Source organism: Tachyglossus aculeatus, chromosome 19, assembly GCF_015852505.1.
Source record: "Tachyglossus aculeatus isolate mTacAcu1 chromosome 19, mTacAcu1.pri, whole genome shotgun sequence".
NCBI classification, from domain to species: Eukaryota; Metazoa; Chordata; class Mammalia; order Monotremata; family Tachyglossidae; genus Tachyglossus; species Tachyglossus aculeatus.
The window spans coordinates 14,939,658-14,962,588 of record NC_052084.1 but is presented as its reverse complement, the minus strand read 5'-3'; the positions used below and the strand labels follow the sequence as shown (position 1 = coordinate 14,962,588).

Below are 22,931 nucleotides of genomic sequence, written 5' to 3'. Positions count from 1 at the left end.
GCCTGCGCACGCGCGGCCCCGGAGCCCCCTGGGAGATGGAGTCCGCCCGGAAGGGCGGCCCTCTGCGCATGTCAGGGCGAGGGGAAAGGGGGGGCCTGCGCGCAGCGGAAGAGCGGCCCTCTGCGCATGTCAGGGGCGCGCCTGCGCACGCGCGGCCCCGAAGCCCCCTGGGAGATGGAGTCCGCCCGGAAGGGCGGCCCTCTGCGCATGCCCAGAGGGGGCGCCCCCTCCCGGCGCACGGGGGAAATGGAGTCCGCCCGGAAGAGCGGCCCTCTGCGCATGCCCGGCGGGGGCGCCCCCTCCCGGCAGCGCCGGGGAAATGGAGTCCGCCCGGAAGAGCGGCTCTCTGCGCATGCCCGGCGGGGGCGCCCCCTCCCGGCAGCGCCGGGGAAATGGAGTCCGCACGGAAGACCGGCCCCCTGCGCATGCCCGGAGGGGGCGCCCCCTCCCGACGCGCCGGGGAAATGGCGTCCGCCCGGAAGAGCGGCCCTCTGCGCATGCCCGGCGGGGGCGCCCCCTCCCGGCGCGCCGGGGCTATGGAGGCCGGAGAGGAGGGCCTTAGGCCTGGCTAGTCGGGCTAAGGGAGGCCGGGCAAAGGGGCTCCCTTGGGTGGGGCTGACCTCTGACCTCTGACCCCCGCCCGGGCCTGGCGGCAGGACCCACCATGGGCCCCGAGAGGGTCAGCCCCAGCCAGGGCGAGGAGCTGGAGCCGCCGCAGACCTCCCCGGACTGGAGCGAGGAGGAGGAGCAGGAGCAGGAGCAGCAGGAGCAGCAGGAGCAGGAGCAGGAGCAGCAGGAGCAGGAGGGCCCCGCCGGCTACTCCTACCAGCCCCTGAGCCAGGACGCCGAGCAGGAGGAGCCGGAGCCCGCCCAGCCCACCGCGGACATCCACCAGCGCATCCAGGTGACCCTGTGAGCCCGTCGTTGGGTAGGGACCGCCCCTGTAGGTTGCCAACGTGGACTTCCCAAGCGCTCAGTACACAGTAATAGCTCAATCAATACGATTGAATGAATATATGTGTATGATGAGGGCATTTAGTAAGCGCTTACTACGTGCAAAGCACTGTTCTAAGCACTGGGGAGGTTACAAGGTGATCAGGTTGTCCCACGGGGGGCTCACAGTCTTCATCCCCATTTTACAGACGAGGGAACTGAGGCATAGAGAAGTTAAGTGACTTGCCCAAAGTCACACAGCTGACAATTGGCGGAGCCGGGATTTGAACCCATGACCTCTGACCTCTCTGTATATATGTTTGTACATATTTATATTATTCTGGTTATTTACTTTTTATTTTACTTGCACACATCTATTCTATTTATTTTATTTTGTTGGTATGTTCGGTTTCGTTCTCTGTCTCCCCCTTTTAATAATTGTAATAATAATAGTGGTATTTATTAAGTGCTTACTATGTGCAAAGCACCGTTCTAAGCGCTGGGGAGGTTACAAAGTGATCCGGTGGTCATCATCATCATCAATCGTATTTATTGAGCGCTTACTGTGTGCAGAGCACTGTACTAAGCGCTTGGGAAGTACAAGTTGTCCCACGGGGGGCCCGCAGTCTGCATCCCCATTTTGCAGATGAGGGAGCTGAGGCCCAGAGAAGCGAGGTGACTGGCCCAAAGTCACCCAGCTGACAATTGGTGGGGCCGGGATTTGAACCCGTGACTTCTGACTCCAAAGCCCGGGCTCTTTCCACTGAGCCACGCTGCTTTGGACGGTGAGCCCGCTGTTGGGGAGGGGCTGTCTCTATATGTTGCCAACTTGGACTTCCCAAGGGCTTAGTCCGGTGCTCTGCACACAGTAAGCGCTCAATCAATACGATTGATTGATGGATGGAGGGAGGGGCAGGGCCAGGGGCGTCCCCCCCACACAGTCAGCGCAGGAACGAGGCTGATGATTGGAAAGGGGCCCGGGGGGGCCGTGCCCCATGAGCCATCCTATCCCGGGCTACAGGCCATGGGGCTGCACCTGCCGGACCCTCCAGCCCAGAGCGATGAGGAGGAAGACGACGAGGGGGCTGCCGCCCTGAGCAGCCGCGCCTCCATCCCTATGGACCCAGGTACCACTACTGGCCCTTCCCCCGGGCCCCCGGGGAGGGTGGATGGGGGGCCTTAGTTGATGACCCCCTTCTCCCCCTCTCCATCCCCCCATCTTACCTCCTTCCCTTCCCCACAGCACCTGTATATATGTTTGTACATATTTATTACTCTATTTTACTTGTACATAGCTATTCTATTTACTTTATTTTGTTAGTATGTTTGGTTTTGTTCTCTGTCTCCCCCTTTTAGACTGTGAGCCCACTGTTGGGTAGGGACTGTCTCTATCTGTTGCCAGTTTGTACTTCCCAATCACTTAGTACAGTGCTCTGCACATAGTAAGCGCTCAATAAATGCGATTGATGATGATGATGATGATGACCAGGCCTAGGTAGTGAGGGAGCGGAGACCAGCCTGGTCCTCAGCACCATGGTAGTAGCCCTTATTCCTTGGTGGGTGCCTTTCTCTTGGGCGGGGGAGAGAACGTGTGGGTGGCAGCAAGGTCCCCTTCACCCCTGCCGTGCCCCCTTCTCTCCCCCTCCCGGCCCTCGAGATGGGTCCTCGGGCTTGGGGGCCGGGCCCCCCTCCCGGCTGCCGCAGGCTTGGGTGGGAGGAGGAGGAGGAAGGGGCTGGGGGTCTTTCGGGCCGGCTCCCTGGGAGGAGGCGGAGGAGGAGAGGCCCACCAGCCCACCCCGTCCGCCCTCCTCTTGGATCGCAGAGCACGTGGAGCTGGTGAAGCGGACGATGGCCGGCGTGAGCCTGCCGGCGCCCGGCGTGCCCGCCTGGGCCCGGGAGCTCTCGGACGCGCAGTGGGACGCCGTGGTGCAGAAGACGCTGCAGGCCCGCCAGGCCCCCGCCGCCTGGAAGTGAGCGGACTCGCCCCCTCCCTCCTCGCCCCACTCTGACCCCGTCTCCTCTCTTTCCCTCCCTTCCTGGAGCAAGGCGGACTCACGACTCCTCTCCAGAGCGATCCACTTTATTCCGTTCTGTACATAGAGAAGAGACATCTGCCTGGGCTTGGCCCCTCTCAGCATGTGACGCCCCACGGGGAATAAAGCCCCCTCGGTCCACGGCTCCATCTGCGTCCTGAGCCCGCTGCCGCCAGCCCCCCTACCTCCCGGGGGGGAGGGGGGACGTGGGCACCGAAAAAAGGGAAATAAATAGATGGGGGCTGCTTCCTGCTCTTGGTTCCAGAGCTGGCACAAGGAAGGGAGCCGTCCCCAGTGGCGCGGGGCCGCTGCCCGCCTTGGTCCCTTTGGAGTCCCCATCCTCCTCCCTCCATCCCCTCTCCCCCTTGGACGGGGGGAGGACGGGCGGGACCCGAAGGCCAAACAGCCAGCGCCTCGTGCCTCCCCCTCGCTCCCCGGAGGCTCAGCCACGGGCAGGGGCTCCGGCCTGGAAACCTGGCCCTGAAGCGGGGGCACAGCAGAGGCACTGGCTGCCTGGGGTTTGGGTCTCTGGCAGCTGTCTGCCTCCTGGGCATGGCAGTGCAGTCCCCCTGGGCTCGGGATCCGGCGGGAGGAAGGACCAAATTCAGGGGGTGGGGAGCAGGGGTCAGCCGGGGGAAAAGCAGCAGACTTCTTTCTCCCTCCCGTAGCCCCTGGGGTTGGGAGCGGCGGAGCGTGTGCGGCAGAGTAAGACCGAATGGAGGAAAAGGGAGAGGAGAGAGAGTGGCCCCTGGGGAGGAGTGGGGGCAGGCCAACTCCAGGCATGTCTCGTTACCCCAACTTGTCTCGGGGGTGTCTACACTGTAGCCTTCTGCAGCCAGGCAGGACCCGGAGGGGTCTACACCGGCCCCGGGAGGGTCCTGCTGGGGAATGGGGGTGCCGCTAAGCAGGGGCTCGGCACGCAGGGGTCTCTGGACGGTCGACCTGTTGCCTCGGGGAGCTGGGGAGGGGGGAACGGGGCGGGGTTCTAAGAACGGGGGCCGGGCAGCCGTGCTTGGCACCACGGGCCTCGGCCGCTGCCCGCCCCCGAGGGACCGCGGCAGATTCAGTCCCCTGGCGTGGGCCCCGGGGGGCTGGATCCCCCGCAGTGAGGGCCGGGGGTGGGGGACAGGGGGCAGGGGCGGCGGCGGCGGCGGCTCCGGGCCTCGGATCGGGGCGAGTGGCGTCCACGGTGGGCAAGGTCCCTGGGCGGGGGCGTCAGAGGGCCTCCTGGCTGGCCGTCAGGAACTCCTCGGCCCGCTTGTGGGCCTCCAGCGCCTTGATGGTGTAGACGTCCTGGGGCAGCTCGGACTTCCGCCGCAGCAGCACCTTCTCCTTCTTCATGTCTTTCACCATCTGGGGAGAGGGGGCGGGGAGGACCCGGCGGGATGAAGACCCCCCCCACCCCGCCGCCGGCTACCTGGGGAAGATGCCCGGCCGCCCCCACGCCCTCTCACCTGCACAGCCTCTGCCTCTACCGTCCTCTTCAGGAGCTGGATGTCTTCGGCCGTGGGCGTCTCCGTCTCCATGGAGTAGACGGGAGGCAGCGGCGGGGGGGCCCGGAACATGGGATACTGGGGGGGGAGACGGGGCGGGGGTCACCCCGCCGGCCGAGCGGCCCCGGCCCCGCTTCCCGCCCGGCTCCGGGGACTCACCTGGGGATTGAGCCGGGCCAGTTCCTCCACTTTGTGCCACATCTCCTCCCGCTCCTTCACCCGGAAGCGGCCCCTGGAGGGGACACGGGCGCTAGGATCGGGGACGGGGTGGGGACGGGATGGGCGGGACGGGGCGGGGGTAGGCCCGGGGACGACTCACTTCTGCTTCTCCGCTTTGTACTGCTGCGTGCAGTCGTCGAACAGCTTCTGGTTCATCTCCATGAACAGCTTCAGGGCGTTGTAGATCAGGCCGTGGATGGTCCTGTCGGAGGGCCGGGACCAGGCTTGGCCGGACGCCCCCGAGCCCCGGCCCCTCCTCCTCCTCCCCATCGTCCTCCCGACTCCCCCCACCGCCCCGGGCTCCGCACTTGTTCCAGTGGCTTTTGGAGTTCCGGTACAGGGCGGGGAACATGATGGGCAGGACGCGGCTGGCGTTGTCGCTGATCAAGCTCATGATGTACTCGTTGTTCCAGTAGTAGAGGGCCCGCTCCGCCACCTGCGAGGAGGCCGCGGGCCGGGCGGCCCAGACCCGGGGATGGGACGGGGCCGGAGGGAACCGGGAGGGCGGGCGGGAGCGGGGGGCCCGGCCGAGGGGCTCACCTGGAAGTGGGGGCTGGAGACGCACTTGGCCAGCTGGCGGAAGAGCGGTTCCATGACCTTGCTGAATTCGGACGGCTCGATGACGTCCAGGATCTCCTCCAGTTCGTTCAGGAACATGACCTCCTTGGGGCTGTGCGTCTTGGGCCAGAACTTGAGCAGCCCCACGATGACCTGCGGGGGTCCGGACGGATTCCAGCCCGAGTTGGGCCCCGAGGGGCCCCGCCTCGCTTCCGGGACGAGGTGGGAGGGCCTGCGCGCGGTGGGGACGGGCGGCCGATGGGGAGAGGAGGCGGGGGCGGTGTGGGCTTTGACTTCTCTCCGCACGGAGCCCGGCCGGCTGAGCGGGGCGGACCGTTGGCCCCCACGGTGGGGGCGGCGGCCGCGGAGCTGGGGTCAGGGGGAGGGGGCTCACCGGCTCGGTGAGACTGCTCTCCTTCTCCAGGAACTGAACCACGCAGTATGCCAGCTGCACAGAACGGCAGGAGAGGGGAAAGCTGGAAAGAGCGGGTGGAGGGCCCTGCCGGGCCGCCCCTCCACCCGTCCCTCCAGCCAGACTGCCCCCGCCCCCTCGGGTGGGCAGCTGCCTCATCGGGGCAGACTTCCCCGGCCTTCTGGGCCTCGGCTCGCCCCAGGGCCACCCGGGGGGTCACCGTGAACGGGGCAGGGCTTCCCGGGGCGGAAGCGACAGGCCCACTGCCCGGGAGAGCTTGGCGTTGGAGGGGTCGGGCCAGCGGGGAGACTCTCTGAGGGAGGAGGGTGGAGCCGGGCCCGCTCACCTGGGGGTGATAGACGCTCAGGGACTTGACTTTATGCAGGGGAAGGAGGACGCGGATGAGAAACATCTTGTGCTCCTCCTTCAGGGGTAGGGCGAAGCCGTTGATGATGCTGAGGGGTAGAAGGTTGTGGAGGGGGGCTCAGGGGGGCCCCTCACCCCGCCCACCCTTCCAGCCCCGCTTCGGCAACTTAAACCCAGATGTCGGTGCAGCGGGTCCCACTCACCTGCCCAGGATCTCCAGCAGTTCGGCGATGCCGTTATGATGCTCTGTCTCGTAGATAAACCTGCGGGCAGTGGAGAGGAACTGGGTCGCCCGGGGAAGCCCCTTGGAGTGGGGCTCGACTGCCCCTGCCCCGGGGCTAGCCCCTTTCTCCACCCCCGCTCATCTTCACCTGACAGGCGCCTTAAAAGAAATGGCCGAACCCCAGGTGGGACGGGGATAACCTAGCACAGTGCTGAACGCCTAGTAAGGGCTTCACAGATGTCCTAACTAAAGGCCCGCCGCTGCACCCCTGTACCCCCTGCCCTAGGCCGGCTGGCCCTCCCACGTGCCCCCCGTACCCACCTGTAGAAGATGTGGTTGATCTGCCGGCGCACGTAAGCCCGCAGCCCCAGGAACTTGCCGTAGATGCGGTGCAGGATGGTCTTGAGGAAGTCCCGCTCGCGGGGGTCCTCGCTGTCAAACAGGTCCAGGAGCTACGGGACGGGGCGGGAGACAGTCAACGGGGGGCTGCGAGTCCGGGGAAATGAGCTCTTGGGCAGAGGAGGGGACGTTCCCGTGGGGACGCAGAAGGGAAAGGGGCGGCGGCGGGAGAGGATGGGGAGATGGCTCGGGAGAGAAAAAACTCACAGAGAGGACAAACTTCTGGTCGATGTATTTTTTGGCCACGTTGGGCTGGAAATCCGGAGACTCGAGGAAGCGGAGGAAGAATTCGTAGACGAGCTGTGGAGGCAGAGGGACCCGGGTGGCTGGGAGTTGTTCTCGTCTGAGTTGAAAAGGCTCCCTGCTTCCCTCTCCTCTGTCAACACCAGCACCTGCCCGACTCTAGCTCCGGCTCTTCACCCACAAACTACCTGACCCCCACTTCCCCTAGAGAGAAGCCATCTCTTCTTAGTAATTCACCCCTTTGTTTCCTGAAAACCCCAGAACGTAAGCCCTGCCTCCTGGGTCAGGCCACCGGTCCGCAAGACTTGCGTTCTGTCTCCCTCGGTAGCTTTCCAGGATGCTGAGAAAAAACGGGCAGTCAACTGCACGGGAGGCATGGCCCTTGGAACTTATCCAGACCCCGTCATGAAACGATTACTAGATTCCAGGGTAATTGATTCCCCCTCGTCCCCCCTCTCCTCGGGACTCCTCGTTGCGGGCGGGGAACGTGTCTACCAACTCGGTTGCAATGTACTCTCCCCAGCGCCGAGCACACGGTAAGCACTCGACGGATCCGGCCCTGATTCTCCCCTGCACCGCGGGAAAGGCTTTTGTTTCTTTTGAACTCACTGCCCGTGGGCGGCCCTGACCTCGGCGTGACAAGGTTTGGCGACAAACAATTCCCGGATCGCCCTATCCACACCCTTCTGGGTTTTGTAAATTTCGATCCCGGCCCATCGCAGATCTCACCTTTCCAGGGGGCCGTCGAAGGGGACCCGGCCCGCCCCGCCATCGTTCAGGTGGCCGTTCTCTGACCCCTCTCCGTCACCCCAGGATGAGGTGGCTAGAAGCCCAGGTGTTAGCCCCAGGCAGAACTGCCTCTTATTTTGCTTCCCGTGCGCTCCCCGGTTACACACAGCCTTTCGAGCTGCCTGTGCCCACTAAAGCGATGAGCCGAGGAATCAGTTGGCGAAGGTTCTCCGGGCCCCATCCCCACCCGCCCCTGCGCGTTCCCGGGGGTCGCGGGTCCCCGACGACGTGGCTGTCCGTTACCTGGAGGTGGGGCCAGGCGGCCTCCAGCGTGGGCTCGTCCTCCTCGGGGTCAAACTCCGCCCCGGTGGGGTTGGATGAGGGTGGCAGGGTCCGGAACAAGTTAACCGAAAACTGAGGGGAGGGGAGGGGAACCCAGGTCGGTGCGCCCGCTTCGCCGTGCCTTGGGCCCTTCCTGTCCGAGCAGCCGGGCTCCCATCTTTCCCATCATCTTTCCCACTTCCCTCCGCTCGGAATCCGCAGGCCCAGCCTTCCCACCCTTCCACAATCCATCAGTGCTGTGAATCGCGCTTCTTCCCGGGGACGGGGCGCCCCGTCCTGAGCGCTCGGCCCGCACGGAAGCCCCCCCGTTCCCGGTCCCGGCTCCCCACCATGATGACGGCCTCCGGGTAGATGGCCTCGGTGACCACGTCGCGGCTGTGCGTGATGTACTCCACCATCTCGTTCAGCCCCGCCCGCTTCACCTCCTTGAACTTGAGGTCGCTGAGCGGGTCCGAGACGAAGTCGAAGAGGACGCAGCACTGGCGCAGCTTCTGGATGAACAGCTCCTCCCGCTCCTGGGACGGCGAGTCTGCCGGGGGGGAAGCCGGGCTCGGGACCCCCACCCCCTCCGGGAGACCGGACGGGCACCCCTCCGGCCCCCGTGGGGACCCCCGGACTCCTCCAGCCCCCGCGGGGACCCCCGACTCGGGCTCACCCTTCAGGGCGGGCAGCTTCTGCAACTCGCGGTTCTTGCTGAGGTTGAAGCGGGACGAGCTCTGACGCCGCTCCTTCTTGACGATCTGGGGGCCCCCCGAGTACTTGATCTTGCTGAGCTGCGTGGGGGGCGGCGTGCTGTTGCTCGGGCGCTTGTTGGACGGCTGGGACGGGGGCTGCGGGGGCTGAGGAGGCTGCGGGGCGGGGACAAGGGGGTCGTCGGCTCCCGGCCTCTCCGCCACTACCGCTTGCCCATCCCTCCGGGCTGGTAGCCCTGTTGGCCTGATCCCGGCCCATCCCCGGGAGGACGGATTTTAATTTGAGAAGCGGCGTGGCTCAGTGGAAACAGCCCGGAATTTGGACCCGGAGGTCACGGGTTCAAATCCCGGCTCCGCCAACTGTCAGCTGTGTGACTTTGGACAAGTCACTTCTCTGGGCCTCAGTTCCCTCATCTGTAAAATGGGGGTGAAGGCTGTGAGCCCCTGTGGGACAACCTGATCACCTTGGAACCTCCCCAGCGCTTAGAACAGTGCTTTGCACATAATAAGCGCTTAATAAATGCCATCATCATTATTATTATTATTATTACAAGGGACTTTGATGCGGAAACCTGTAATTTATCCTTATCGCTCTAGGAGTCTGTCCTCCCCAGCCGAGGTTCCGAGCCCCTCGTGGGACGGGGGCCGTACATCGATCGATTAGAGAAGCAGCGTGGCTCAGTGGAAACAGCCCGGGCTTTGGAGCCAGAGGTCGTGGGTTCAAATCCCGACTCTGCCACTTGTCAGCTGTGTGACTTTGGGCAAGTCACTTCACTTCTCTGTCCCTCAGTTCCCTCACCTGTAAAATGGGGATGAAGACTGTGAGCCCCCCGTGGGACAACCTGATCACCTTGTATCCCCCCCAGCGCTTAGAACAGGGCTTTGCACATGGTAAGCACTTAACAAATACCATCATTAGATTATTGCGTCTTTCCCCACCACCCCGTGCTCAGCGGAGGGCTCTGTGCGTATGAAGTGCTTAATAAAGCCCCTTCCTTCCTCTCCATCCCCCCCATCTTACCTCCTTCCCTTCCCCACAGCACCTGTATATATGTATATATGTCTGTACATATTTATTTTATTTGTACCTATCTATTCTATTTATTTTATTTTGTTAGTATGTTTGGTTTTGTTCTCTGTCTCCCCCTTCTAGACTGTGAGCCCACTGTTGGGTAGGGACCGTCTCTAGATGTTGCCAACTTGCCCTTCCCAAGCGCTTAGTACAGTGCTCTGCACACAGTAAGTGCTCATTACGATTGATTGATTGTATATATGGTTGTACATATTTATTACTCTATTTATTTTACTTGTACATATCCATTCTATTTATTTTATTTTGTTAGTATCTTTGGTTTTGTTGTCTGTCTCCCCCTTCTAGACTGTGAGCCCACTGTTGGGTAGGGACCGTCTCTAGATGTTGCCAACTTGTCCTTCCCAAGCGCTTAGTACAGTGCTCTGCACACAGTAAGCGCTCAATACGATTGACTGTATATATGGTTGTACATATTTATTACTCTATTTATTTATTTTACTTGTACATATCCATTCTATTTATTTTATTTTGTTAGTATGTTTGGTTTTGTTCTCTATCTCCCCCTTTTCGACTGTGAGCCCACTGTTGGGTAGGGACTGTCTCTATATGTTGCCAACTTGGACTTCCCAAGCGCTTAGTACAGTGCTCTGCACACAGTAAGCGCTCAATAAATACGATTGATTGATTGATTGATTAATAAAGGCGAGTCCGGGGAGCGACACGGGGCCAGATGGCGCGACTGGCCGCTCCTTCCGCGCGGCCGAGGGGGACGGAAGCCGTGGAAGCGCCCGGGATTTCGGGACCGGGGGTTATTACTGCAGAGGCACCAGGAGAAGCGGCTCCTGGCGATTGAGCCGGGCCCCGGGGAATGTTCCCTCCGGCCGGGCCGGCTCAGCGCATGTGGTCCCGCACCTGTGCGGCTTTAGTGGAAGCTCAGGCTTTGGGCAGGGCAGCGCTGGCACCCCGAGGAAAAGCGCGCTCTCCTCTCTTCCCGCGGCTCCCCTGAATCCCAGTCTGGGATTTCACGCCAAACCAGGCCAGCAATCATCCTAATCGCCGTGGCTACCATCTGAGCGCCTAATGGCGGCCCGTCGGGCACTTGGGGGTCGGAGGACGCGAAGGAAAGCTTCCGTCCTTGCCCTCGAGGAGTTCCCAATTGAGCGGGGAAAAACTCGGTCCCCTGGGAGCCGCTTCTGAGCATGCTGACGGTGAAACTTTTTCTAATGGTATTTGTTAAGCGCTTTCTAGGGGCCAGGCACTGTACTGAGCGCTGGGAGAGAGACAAGTTTATCAGGTTGGAAGCAGTCCACGACCTACATAGGGCTCAGTCTTAATCATTCATTCATTCAGTCGTATTTATTGAGCGCTTACTGTGTGCAGAGCACTGGACTAAGCGCTTGGGAAGTCCAAGTTGGCAACATATAGAGATGGTCCCTACCCAACAGCGGGCTCACAGTCTTGGGGTGGCATTGTGGGATAGGGAATAATAATAATAATGATGGTATTTGTTAAGTGCTGGCCTGGTGACAACTCCAAGATTGGAGGAGGTTCCGGGCGTCTGTTCCCACCTTTCTCATTCACTTTGCTGTCTGACTCCCCCCTCCCTCCCCTCGATAACCCCAAATAACAGTAGTAATAATTATGTTATTTGTTAGGCGCTTACCGTGTGCCAATCACTGTACTAGGCGCTGAAGTGGACAAAAGCTAATCAGGTTGGACAGTCCCTGTCCCCTACGGGGCTCACAGTCTTAATCCCCATTTTACAGTTGAGGGAACTGAGGCTCAGAGAAGCGGAGTGAACTGCCCGAGGTCACACAGCAGACAAGCAGAGGGGCTGGGATTGGAACCCATGACCTTCTGACGTCTGGGCCAGCGCTCTATCCATCACGCCAGGCTGCTCTTCCATGCCTGGCCCAGACCTTGGAAATTTTTGAGCAGAGACCATTCATGGCTCTTAGGAGGCTACTGAAGAGGGGTTTCTTACTTAAAAGTGGTTATTTTCCTTCTCTCCTGGGCCAGAAAAAAGGGAACTGGGATTTGGGTTACAGCAGGAGGGTCTGAGATAAATAGAAGGGGAGGTGGGTGTGTGTGTGGGTGTACAATAATAATAATAATAATAATAATAATGATGATGATGGCATTTGTTAAGCACTTACTACGTGCCAAGCACTGTTCTAAGCGCTGGGGGGGATACAAGGTAATCAGGTTGTCCCACGTGGGGCTCACAGTCTTCATCCCCATTTTCCAGATGAGGGAACGGAGGCCCAGACAAGTCAAGTGACTCGCCCAAAGTCACCCAGTTGACAAGTGACACAGCCGGGATTAGAACTCATGACCTCTGACTCCCAAGCCCGGGCTCTTTCCACTGAGCCACGCTGCTTCTCTAGTGTATGTATGTGTGTGTGTGTGAGAGAGAGAGAGAGAGACACCATGGAACCGGGCAAGCCGGGGCATTTCCTTCCTTGGCCGGGATGAGGGTGGTGCAAAACACAGAAAGTAAATGCAGACCTGGCTGGAAGCGGGAGGTAAGCTCAATCAATCAATCAATCGTATTTATTGAGCGCTTACTGTGTGCAGAGCACGGTACTAAGCGCTTGGGAAGTCCAAGTTGGCAACATCTAGAGACAGTCCCTACCCAACAGTGGGCTCACAGTCTAAAAGTCCAAGATAAATAAGTCTAAGATAAATGACTAATGTTAATATAACTTAACAATGGGCTTCTAGGCTGAATCGAGTTTTTTTACTTTTCCGAAGGTGCGGGGCGGGGAGAGCCGGGCACAGCTTCACCAAGTTGGGATTCCCGGATCACTTTAAAGGAAAAATCACAATCGGCCACGGGCAGCAACTTGGCATCGGCGCTTTCGGGTGATGGGAAGCGGTCTCGGTGCCACAGGGAAGGCGGTGGGGAGAGGCAGTTCGCTGACCTTCGGTTCGAGGCAAACCCCTCCTTCCCAATAACAATAATAATCATTGTGGCATTTGTTAATTGCTTACTATGTGCCAGGCACTGCTGTAAGCACTGGGGTGGATACAATAATAATAATTATAATAATAATGATGGCATTTATTAAGCGCTTACCATGTGCAAAGCCCTGTTCTAAGCGCTGGGGAGGATACAAGATTATCAGGTTGTCCCACGTGGGGATCACAGCCTTAATCCCCATTTTACAGATGAGGTAACTGAGGCCCAGAGAAGTCAAGTGCCTTGCCCAAGGTCACACGGCTGACGAGCGGCGAGCGGGGAATAGAACCCACGCAAATAGGGTGGGACTGTGTCCCTGACCCACAGTCTTAATCCCCATTTTACAGCAGAAGTAACTGAGGCACAGAGAAGCCAAGTGACTTGTCCAAGGTCACACAGCAGACAAGTGGCGGGATGATGATTAGAACCCAGGTCCTTCCAACTCCCAGGCCTGTGCTCTATCCACTAGACTACGCCGCTTCTCACAAGACCATGCTGCTTCCAAGCCCTTTGTTTCTCGTGCTGTCTGCTTTATGGTCACGCCACTGTCCGTTAGTCCCTGAAACTCGGCCTCTTCCGTGTTCTCTGTGAGTAGCTCTGCGGGAAGGTCGGGTGGGAAAGGGAAGAAAGCGCTGGGTGGAGAGCGTCAAGGGCTTTGGATTATCTGTGCGTTTCAATTACCCAGGCTCGTTTTGGCCTTCGTTACCGGGGGCTCGGTTTCTAAAACGCTTATTTTCTGAACCGCTTCAAGTCCTTCAAATCGGCTATTTTGCCCCGACGACCTTTGGGAGGGGCGAAGGTGAGTCTCCTCAAGTCACCGAGAACCAGTCACGGGCCCTGGGACCCGGGTGACTCAGGCTTTAAATACTGACACACTTGCTAAAGGAGCAGAAACCCCCCCGGTTTCAGCCACCGGTTGGGTTTTTCCACCCACGACATCTCCCGGATCTGCCCTTTCCCGTCCACCCAAATCGCTACCACCCTGGTTCAACGTCTAGGTCTTGCCTCTGCTAGGTCTCTGCATCGGCCTCCTCGCTGGTCTCCCAGCCTCCGGCCTCTCCCCTTCCCAATCTCTACTTCTTCCTGTTGTGCAGATCTATATAAATATATGTATATATGTTTGTACATATTTATTACTCTATTTATTTATTTATTTATTTATTTATTTTATTTGTACATATCTATTCTATTTATTTTATTTTGTTAGTATGTTTGGTTTTGTTCTCTGTCTCCCCCTTTTAGACTGTGAGCCCACTGTTGGGTAGGGACTGTCTCTATATGTTGCCAATTTGTACTTCCCAAGCGCTTAGTACAGTGCTCTGCACATAGTAAGCGCTCAATAAATACGATTGATGATGATGATGATTTTCCTGAAACATCGCTTGGCCTACGACGTTCCTCTTCACAAACTCCCTCACGGGCTTCCTTGGCCACTACGCATCACTCAAACCTCATCTGTAAAATGGAGATTAAGACTGTGAGCCCCACGGGGGACAACCTGATCGCCTTGAATCCCCCCCCCCACCCCCGGCGCTTAGAACAGTGCTTCGCACATAGTAAGCGCTTAACAAATGCCATTATTATTATTATAATCAGCCTTTAAAGGCTCTCTGCTGTTTGCCCCACCTTGCCTTCTCCCACTCTGCCCCAACTCGGTAATTTCTTCTCCCCACCGCCCACCCAGCTCTACCTTACCTTATCTTTTATTTGCACCGGCATTTAGCACAGCGCTTGGCCTACAGTAAGCCCTTAACAAATACCACGATCATTACTCCTCTCGACCCTCCCGTCTCCGTCTCCTCACTCATGCCATTTCCCCGGCTTCAAACTCCCTTCCCACAGCTCTCCCCACATTCAAATCCCTCCTAAAATGTCACCCCCCGCCCCAAACAAGCCTCTCCCCAATTAATTTCCCCATCTGAGCCCTATTAGCCCCTCGTAACGTAACATTCGTGAACTTAACCGCTCATGGTACTAAGCGCTTGCATGCCCTCCTTAACACTCACGTATATGGATGTCTGGTGAGTGTATTTATTTTGATAGCGCTGAGGATATTTTGACACTCGTCTTTCCCATCTGAGTGAAAGCTTCTTGAGGGCAGGGAATGTTTCACTTCGTTAGCCTGTGTTTCCCAAGGGCCTAGCAGAGGGCATCGCATTAAATGCTGTTTAATGAATGCTGCTGCTACTCCAACCATCATTACCTAGAGAGAAGGCCTAGCTCCAACCTCTCCCCTCATCTCGCTAAATCTTCCTCTCATCCGGACGATGCTCAGCCGGCCAGTAATCTCTCCAAAGCTCTGTTGGTTCCCTGAGATGAGACTGAGACTCACTGCCCGCTACTTAAAGCCTGAGTCGGCCCGAGGCCCCGGACCCACGCCGGGATCTTGGTGACTGGAGGAGACTCGCCGTCACCCCTCCCAGAGGTTGTCAGAGGGCCGATTTAAAAGATTTTTGAGAAGTTCAGAAAATAAGAGCTACAGAAACCCAGGCCCCTACATCGAGGATCAAAAAGAGCCTGGATAATTGAAACCCTCGATGTTCCCAACACTTTCTCCCCCACTCCCCACCCAACCTTCCCACAGAGCGACTCGCAGAGAACATGGAAGAGGCTGAGTTTCGGGAACTAACGGACAGTGACGTGGCCACGAGGCAGAGAGCAGGAGGGAGCAGAGGGCTTGGAGACCAACCAGACCGGATCATCAGCACTCGGATAATCAATAGTTGGGCCGAATGGGGTGCTATTATTTTGTCAATCATGACTGCTCGATCCACAATCATCCCTGGGTAGTGCTTTCCGGGAACCTCCACTCAAGCCACGAGAACTTCGGACGGCGATATGCCTAGATATGCCCGATCTCTTAGCCGGGACGGGATTTTCCCGGTCTTTTCCGACCTCCTTTACTCCCCTAACTACCCTCCATTTATTTTTAAGAGTCGTTAGGTCCACAGTCCAGCATCCCCAATACCCGTGGCCTCTGCCATCTCTGCCAACCCTTCCCCACAGCCTGGTGGGAGAAGATAAGAGGCACGGATAAAGTAGTACAGATATATCCTGGAAGGTGGGGGGAAAAATCCATTTCCCGCTTCTATTTCATTCCCGGGTTCTCTAACAAACTACATCTGGTCAGGACGGTTTACAATCCCCACCGGGACAAAATCTCTTATCTCACCTCCAGGGAAGCTTAGATGCCTGAGGAGGGCTGGGTAGCTACCCCGTCTCCTGCCAAGTGGCCGGCGATTTCCCCGGTTACCTCTCAATTCTGCCTAGTCCCCTCCACCCTTCTCCTTCCTCCCATTCCGTGCCGAAGCTTCATCCTTCAGGAGAAGGCCGTCCAGACCGTCCACGTCGGGAGGTTTGGGAAGACTGCACGGGCTCCTTCTCCACGGATATTTCAAGCAGAGGTTTGGCACTGATTTTTCCGGGCCGGTTGAGATTACAGTAGTGTCTGGAAGCCCAAAGATAAGCTGAGGACAAGACGAGATGACCTCTGAACGACTCTGTGCTGATTCCTCCCCTGGGCACGAAGGCTCCTGTTTCCCAGGCCCACCTCTTCCCCAACTCCGTCCCAGCCTGCGTCCGACCTGCGAGGCTGGGCCCCCCTCAGGGCTTCCAGACCCCTCCTCACATTCCCAAGAGTCGGAAGTTTGGGGTCACGCCATCCCGCCCATCCCCATTACCTCCTCCACGCCGTCGCCGCTGCCATCTTTGCCCCCGCTGCTGGGCTTGGGTGCTCCTTTGGCAGGTTTGGGAGGTTCCTGTCGGAGGAAACGGAGGGCGCGTTAGCCTCCGTTCGGGGCGGGGAAGGGCCCAACCGCCAGCTCAACTTAGACTGTGAGCCCACTGTTGGGTAGGGACTGCCTCTATATGTTGCCAACTTGGACTTCCCAAGCGCTTAGTACAGTGCTCTGCGCACAGTAAGCGCTCAATAAATACGATTGATCGATTCAACTTTGCCCGCCTTCCGCCCAACCCCCTCTGAACCCTGACGGTCACTTCCTACTGAGAAGCAGCGTGGCTCAGTGGAAAGAGCCCGGGCTTTGGAGTCAGGGGGGTCATGGGTTCAAATCCCAGCTCCGCCAATTGTCAGCTGGGTGACTTTGGGCAAGTCACTTCGCTTCTCTGGGCCTCCGTTCCCTCATCTGGAAAATGGAGATTAAGACTATGAGCCCCCTTCGGGACAACCTGATCCCTCTGTATCCTCCCTGGTGCTTAGAACGGTGCTTCACAAATAGTAAATACTTAACAAATGCCATCATTATTATTATTGTAACCTCCCCAGTGCTTAGAACAGTGCTTCGCACATAGTAAGCGCTTAACAACTATCATTATTATTATTATTGTAACCTCCCCACGCTTAGAACAGTGCTTCGCACATAGTAAGCGCTTAACAACTATCATTATTATTATTATTGTAACCTCCCCACGCTTAGAACAGTGCTTCGCACATAGTAAGCGCTTAACAACTATCATTATTATTATTATTGTAACCTCCCCACGCTTAGAACAGTGCTTCCCACATAGTAAGCGCTTAACAACTATCATTATTATTATTACTGTAACCTCCCCACGCTTAGAACAGTGCTTCCCACATAGTAAGCGCTTAATATCATTATTATTATTATTGTAACCTCCCCACGCTTAGAACAGTGCTTCGCACATAGTAAGCGCTTAACAAATATCATTATTATTATTGTAACCTCCCCACGCTTACAGTGCTTTGCACATAGTAAGTGCTTAACAAATATCATTATTATTATTATTATTGTAACCTCCCCACGCTTAGAACTGTGCTTCACACATAGTAAGCACTTAACAAATATCATTATCATTGTAACCTCCCCACGCTTAGAACAGTGCTTCGCACATAGTAAGCGCATAATATTATTATTATTATTATTGTAACCTCCCCACACTCAGAACAGTGCTTCGCACATAGTAAGCGCTTAACAAATATCATTATTATTATTGTAACCTCCCCACACTTAGAACAGTGCTTCGCACATAGTAAGCGCTTAATAAATATCATTATTATTATTATTGTAACCTCCCCACGCTTAGAACAGTGCTTCGCACATAGTAAGCGCTTAACAAATATCATTATTATTATTATTATCGTAACCTCCCCACGCTAAGAACAGTGCTTCGCACACAGCAAGCGCTTAATAAATGCCATCATTATTATTATGACTGAGTGAATGACTATATTGTGCTCTCCCAAGCGCTTAGCCCAGTGCCTTGCGCATAGTAAGCACTCAACAAACACAACTGAATGGATGAACAGATACCACAATTGTCATTATTGTCCCTCTTCTCCCCCTCCCCTCTGTGCCGCCTTTGGATTTGGGGATTGTCTCTGTTGCCCGACTGTACCTCCCAAGCGCTTAGTACAGTGCTCTGCCCCCAGTGAGTGCTCAATAACACCCTCCCTCCCCACACTGAGCCCCCTTTTTCCTCTCCTCCTCCCCACCCCACAGCACCTGTATATATATATTTGTACAGATTGATGACTCTATTTATTTTACTTGTAGATATTTACTATTTATTTTATTAATGATGGGCATCTAGCTTTAATTCTATTTGTTCTGACGACTTAATAATAATAATCATGGCATTTATTCATTCATTCAATCGTATTTATTGAGCACTTAATGTGTGCCGGGCACTGGACTAAGCGCTTGGGAAGAAGAAGTTGGCAACATCTAGAGACCGTCCCTACCCAACAGTGGGCTCACAGTCTAGAAGGGGGAGACAGACAACAAAACATATTAACAAAATAAAATGAACAGAATATGTACAAATGAAATAGAGTAATAAATCCGTACAAACGTATGTACATATTCATTCATTCATTCAGTCATATTTATTGAGCGCTTACTGTGTGCAGAGCACTGTACTAATCGCTTGGGAAGTCCAAGTTGGCAACATATAGAGACGGTCCCTACCCAACAGTGGGCTCACAGTCTAGAAGGGGGAAACAGACAACAAAACAAAACAAATTAACAAAATAAAATAAATAGAATAAATATGTACAAATAAAATGGAGTAATAAATCCATACAAACGTATATACATATTCATTCATTCATTCAATCGTATTGATTGAGCGCTTACTGTGTGCAGAGCACTGTACTAAGCGCTCGGGAAGTCCAAGTTGGCAACATCTAGAGATGGTCCCTACCCAATCAATCAATCGTATTTATTGAGCGCTTACTGTGTGTAGAGCATTGTACTAAGTGCTTGGGAAGTCCAAGTTGGCAACATATAGAGACGGTCCCTACCCAACAGTGGGCTCACAGGCTAGAATGGGGAGGCAGACAACAAAACAAAACATTTTAACAGAATAAAATAAATAGAATAAATATGTACAAATAAAATAGAGTAATAAATCCGTACAAACGTATATACATATTCATTCATTCATTCAATCAATCGTATGTATTGAGCGCTTACTGTGTGCAGAGCACTGTACTAAGCGCTTGGGAAGTCCAAGTTGGCAACATCTAGAGACGGTCCCTACCCAACAGTGGGCTCACAGTCTAGAAGATGTTTATTCTATTTATTTTATTTTGTTAATATGTTTTGTTTTGTTGTCTGTCTCCCCCTTCTAGACAGTCTAGAAGATATTTATTCTATTTATTTTATTTTGTCAATATGTTTTGTTTTGTTGTCTGTCTCCGCCTTCTAGACAGTCTAGAAGATATTTATTCTATTTATTTTATTTTGTTACTCTGTTTTGTTGTCTGTCTCCCCCTTCTAGACAGTCTAGAAGATATTTATTCTATTTATTTTATTTTGTTAATCTGTTTTGTTTTGTGGTCTGTCTCCCCCTTCTAGACTGTGAGCCCGCTGTTGGGTAGGGACCGTCTCTAGATGTTGCCGACTTGGACTTCCCAAGCGCTTGGCCCAGTGCTCTGCACACAGTTAGCGCTCAATAAATACGATTGAATGAATGAATGAATGTACAATCAATCAATCGTATTCACTGAGCGCTTACTGTGTGCAGAGCACTGTACTAAGCAGTTGGGGGGCAGTAAGCGCTCAATAAATATGATTGAATGAATGAATGAATGTACAATCAATCAATCGTATTTACTGAGCGCTTACTGTGGGCAGAGCACTGTACTAAGCGCTTGGGAAGTCCAAGTTGGCAACATATAGGGACGGTCCCTACCCAACAGTGGGCTCACAGTCTATTAATAACGATGGTATTTGTTATGTGCTTACTATGTGCCACACACTGTTCTAAGCGCTGGGGTAGATACAAGGTAATCAATCAATCAATTGTATTTATTGAGCGCTTACTGTGTGCAGAGCACTGTACTAAGCGCTTGGGAAGTACAAGTTGGCAACATATAGAGATGGTCCCTACCCAACAGTGGGCTCACGGTCTAGAAGGGAGAGAAAGAGAACAAAACCAAACATATTAACAAAATAAAATAGAATAGATATGTACAAGTAAAATAAATAACAAAATAAATACAGTAATAAATATGCACAAACATATATACATATATACAGGTATATATATATAATCAACACAGAGTAATAAATCTGTGCGATCATATATACATATATATGTGAGCCCACTGTTGGGTAGGGACTGTCTCTCTATGTTGCCAACTTGGACTTCCCAAGCGTTCAGTACAGTGCTCTGCACACAGTAAGTGCTCAATAAATACAATTGATTGATTGATTGATTGATATCCAGGTGCTGTGGGCCCACTGTTGGGTAGGGACTGTCTCTATATGTTGCCAACTTGGACTTCCCAAGCGCTCAGTCCAGTGCTCTGCACACAGTAAGCGCTCAATCAATACGATTGATTGTTTGATATCCAGGTGCTGTGGGCCTACTGTTGGGTAGGGACTGTCTCTATATGTTGCTAACTTGGACTTCCCAAGCGCTCAGTCCAGTGCTCTGCACACAGTAAGTGCTCAATAAATACAATTGATTGATTGATTGATTGATATCCAGGTGCTGTGGGCCCACTGTTGGGTAGGGACTGTCTCTCTATGTTGCCAACTTGGACTTCCCAAGCGCTCAGTCCAGTGCTCTGCACACAGTAAGCGCTCAATCAATACGATTGATTGATTGATTGATATCCAGGTGCTGTGGGCCCACTGTTGGGTAGGGACCGTCTCTATCTGTTGCCAACTTGGACTTTCCAAGCGCTCGTCCAGTGCTCTGCACACAGTAAGCGCTCAATGAATACAATTGATTGATTGATTGATATCCAGGTGCTGTGGGCCCACTGTTGGGTAGGGACTGTATATGTTGCCAGCTTGGACTTCCCAAGCGCTCAGTCCAGTGCTCTGCACACAGTAGGTGCTCAATCAATACGATTGATGGATTGATTGATTGATATCCAGGTGCTGCGGGCCCACTGTTGGGTAGGGACCGTCTCTACATGTTGCCAGCTTGGACTTCCCAAGCGCTCAGTCCAGTGCTCTGCACACAGTAAGCGCTCAATCAATACGATTGATTGATTGATATCCAGGTGCTGTGGGCCCACTGTTGGGTGGGGACTGCCTCTAGATGTTGCCAGCTTGGACTTCCCAAGCGCTCAGTCCAGTGCTCTGCACACAGTAGGCGCTCAATCGATACGATTGATTGATTGATTGATATCCAGGTGCTGTGGGCCCACTGTTGGGTAGGGACCGTCTCTCTATGTTGCCAGCTTGGACTTCCCCAGCGCTCAGTCCAGTGCTCTGCACACAGTAGGCGCTCAATCAATACGATTGATTGATCGATTGATATCCAACGGGGGAGGGGGAGGAGGGGTCTTGGTTGTCCGATGGTACTTTCCAAGCGCTTAATCCGGTGCTCTGCCCGCAGTGGGCGCTCAGTAAATACGGCGGAATGAATGAATGGATGGATGGATGGATGGATGAATGAATGATGGGGAGGGCTGCGCGTGCCCGCGGGGTGGGGGGGGTGGGGGGGTGGCGCGCAGGGTTCACCCACCTTCTCCTTTTTCAGTTTGTAGGGCATCTCGGCCCGGAGACCCCGGCCCCGGCTGGGTTCGGCTGGGTTCGGCTGGGCTCGGCCCCGCTCGGCCCCGCTCGGCCCCGCTCGGTGGGGTTCGGCTCTCCGCTTCGGCTCCGCTCGGCCCCGCTCGGCTCCCTCGTCGTCGCCGCCTCCGCCTGCGCGCTGCGCGCTGCGCCCGGCCCAGCCCTCCCATTGGCCCGGCAGCCCAAAACCTGCCCGGCAACCCCGGAGCCGCCTCCCCCATTGGCCCGCCGGGACTTTTTTTTCATTGGCCGGGACGGTACAAACCGCCGGGGCCCTCCGCCCCGATTGGCTACGGCGGGAGGGCCCGCCCTATGAGGGAGGGCGGGTCGGGGAGGGGGCGGGGCTTACGGGGGCAGATCTCTACGGGGCCCTCTCGTTCCTTCAGCCAGTCACTCTCCATCGGACTTATTATTATTATTATTATTATTATTATTATTATAACAATAATAATTTATTATATTATATAATATAATTATATATTATATTATATAATAGATTATATGTAACATGTATGATGTATTGTTATGTATTATATATTAGATTATATTATGTTATATTATGTTATATTATATTATATTATGTTATATAATATTATATTGCATTATATTATATTATATTACATTATATTGCATTGTATTATATTACATTACATTATATTATATTATATTATGTATCATTTATTACGACAATAATATAATATCATTAATATAATAGTAATGATTTATGATGTTATAAATTATTTTATATTACATATTATACTATAATTATTTAATTGCTATTGATAATAATGATAATGATGTCGTTTGTTATTATATATTATTGTTATTGATGATAATGATAATAATGGCATTTGTCATTATTATATTATTGTTATTAATAATGATGATAATGGCATTTGTTAAGCACGTACTATGTGCAAAGCACTTAATAATGATAATGATGATGGCATTTATTAAACGCTTACTATGTGCAAAGTACTTAGTAATAATAATAATGATGGCATTTATTAAGCACTTACTATGTGCAAAGCACTTATTATTAATAATAATGGCATTTATTAAGCACTTACTATGTGCAAAGCACTTATTAATAATAATAATAATAATAATAATAATGGCATTTATTAAGCATTTACTATATGCAAAGCACTTGTTATTGACAATAATAATAATGATGGCATTTATTAAGTACTATGTGCAAAGCACTTAATAATAATAATGATGATGGCATTTATTAAGCACTTACTATGTGCAAAGCACTTATTAATATTAATGATAATAAT

At 54.1% G+C, this 22,931-nt stretch overlaps 2 protein-coding genes across 2 annotated transcripts; one reads left to right on the top strand and one right to left on the bottom strand.

Annotated features, from left to right (window-relative positions):
• Positions 1 to 532: 532 nt before the first annotated feature.
• MEA1 (male-enhanced antigen 1) lies at positions 533 to 3,113 on the top strand. The gene is made up of 3 exons (XM_038760960.1): positions 533 to 904; positions 1,955 to 2,060; positions 2,756 to 3,113. Exons 1-3 carry the CDS (start codon positions 665 to 667, stop codon positions 2,905 to 2,907), a joined length of 498 nt encoding a protein of 165 aa, XP_038616888.1. The 5' UTR covers positions 533 to 664; the 3' UTR covers positions 2,908 to 3,113.
• A 977-nt stretch (positions 3,114 to 4,090) lies between these two features.
• On the bottom strand, positions 4,091 to 21,679 carry PPP2R5D (protein phosphatase 2 regulatory subunit B'delta). Its single transcript, XM_038760959.1, has 16 exons — positions 21,602 to 21,679; positions 16,318 to 16,395; positions 8,606 to 8,798; positions 8,280 to 8,479; positions 7,912 to 8,022; positions 6,844 to 6,936; positions 6,559 to 6,689; positions 6,218 to 6,277; positions 5,995 to 6,103; positions 5,631 to 5,684; positions 5,219 to 5,389; positions 4,987 to 5,114; positions 4,779 to 4,880; positions 4,619 to 4,691; positions 4,421 to 4,537; positions 4,091 to 4,319 (listed from the first exon to the last, which is right to left on the bottom strand). The coding sequence occupies exons 1-16, from the start codon at positions 21,626 to 21,628 to the stop codon at positions 4,182 to 4,184; spliced, it is 1,785 nt and encodes a 594-aa protein (XP_038616887.1). The 5' UTR covers positions 21,629 to 21,679; the 3' UTR covers positions 4,091 to 4,181.
• Positions 21,680 to 22,931: the final 1,252 nt, after the last annotated feature.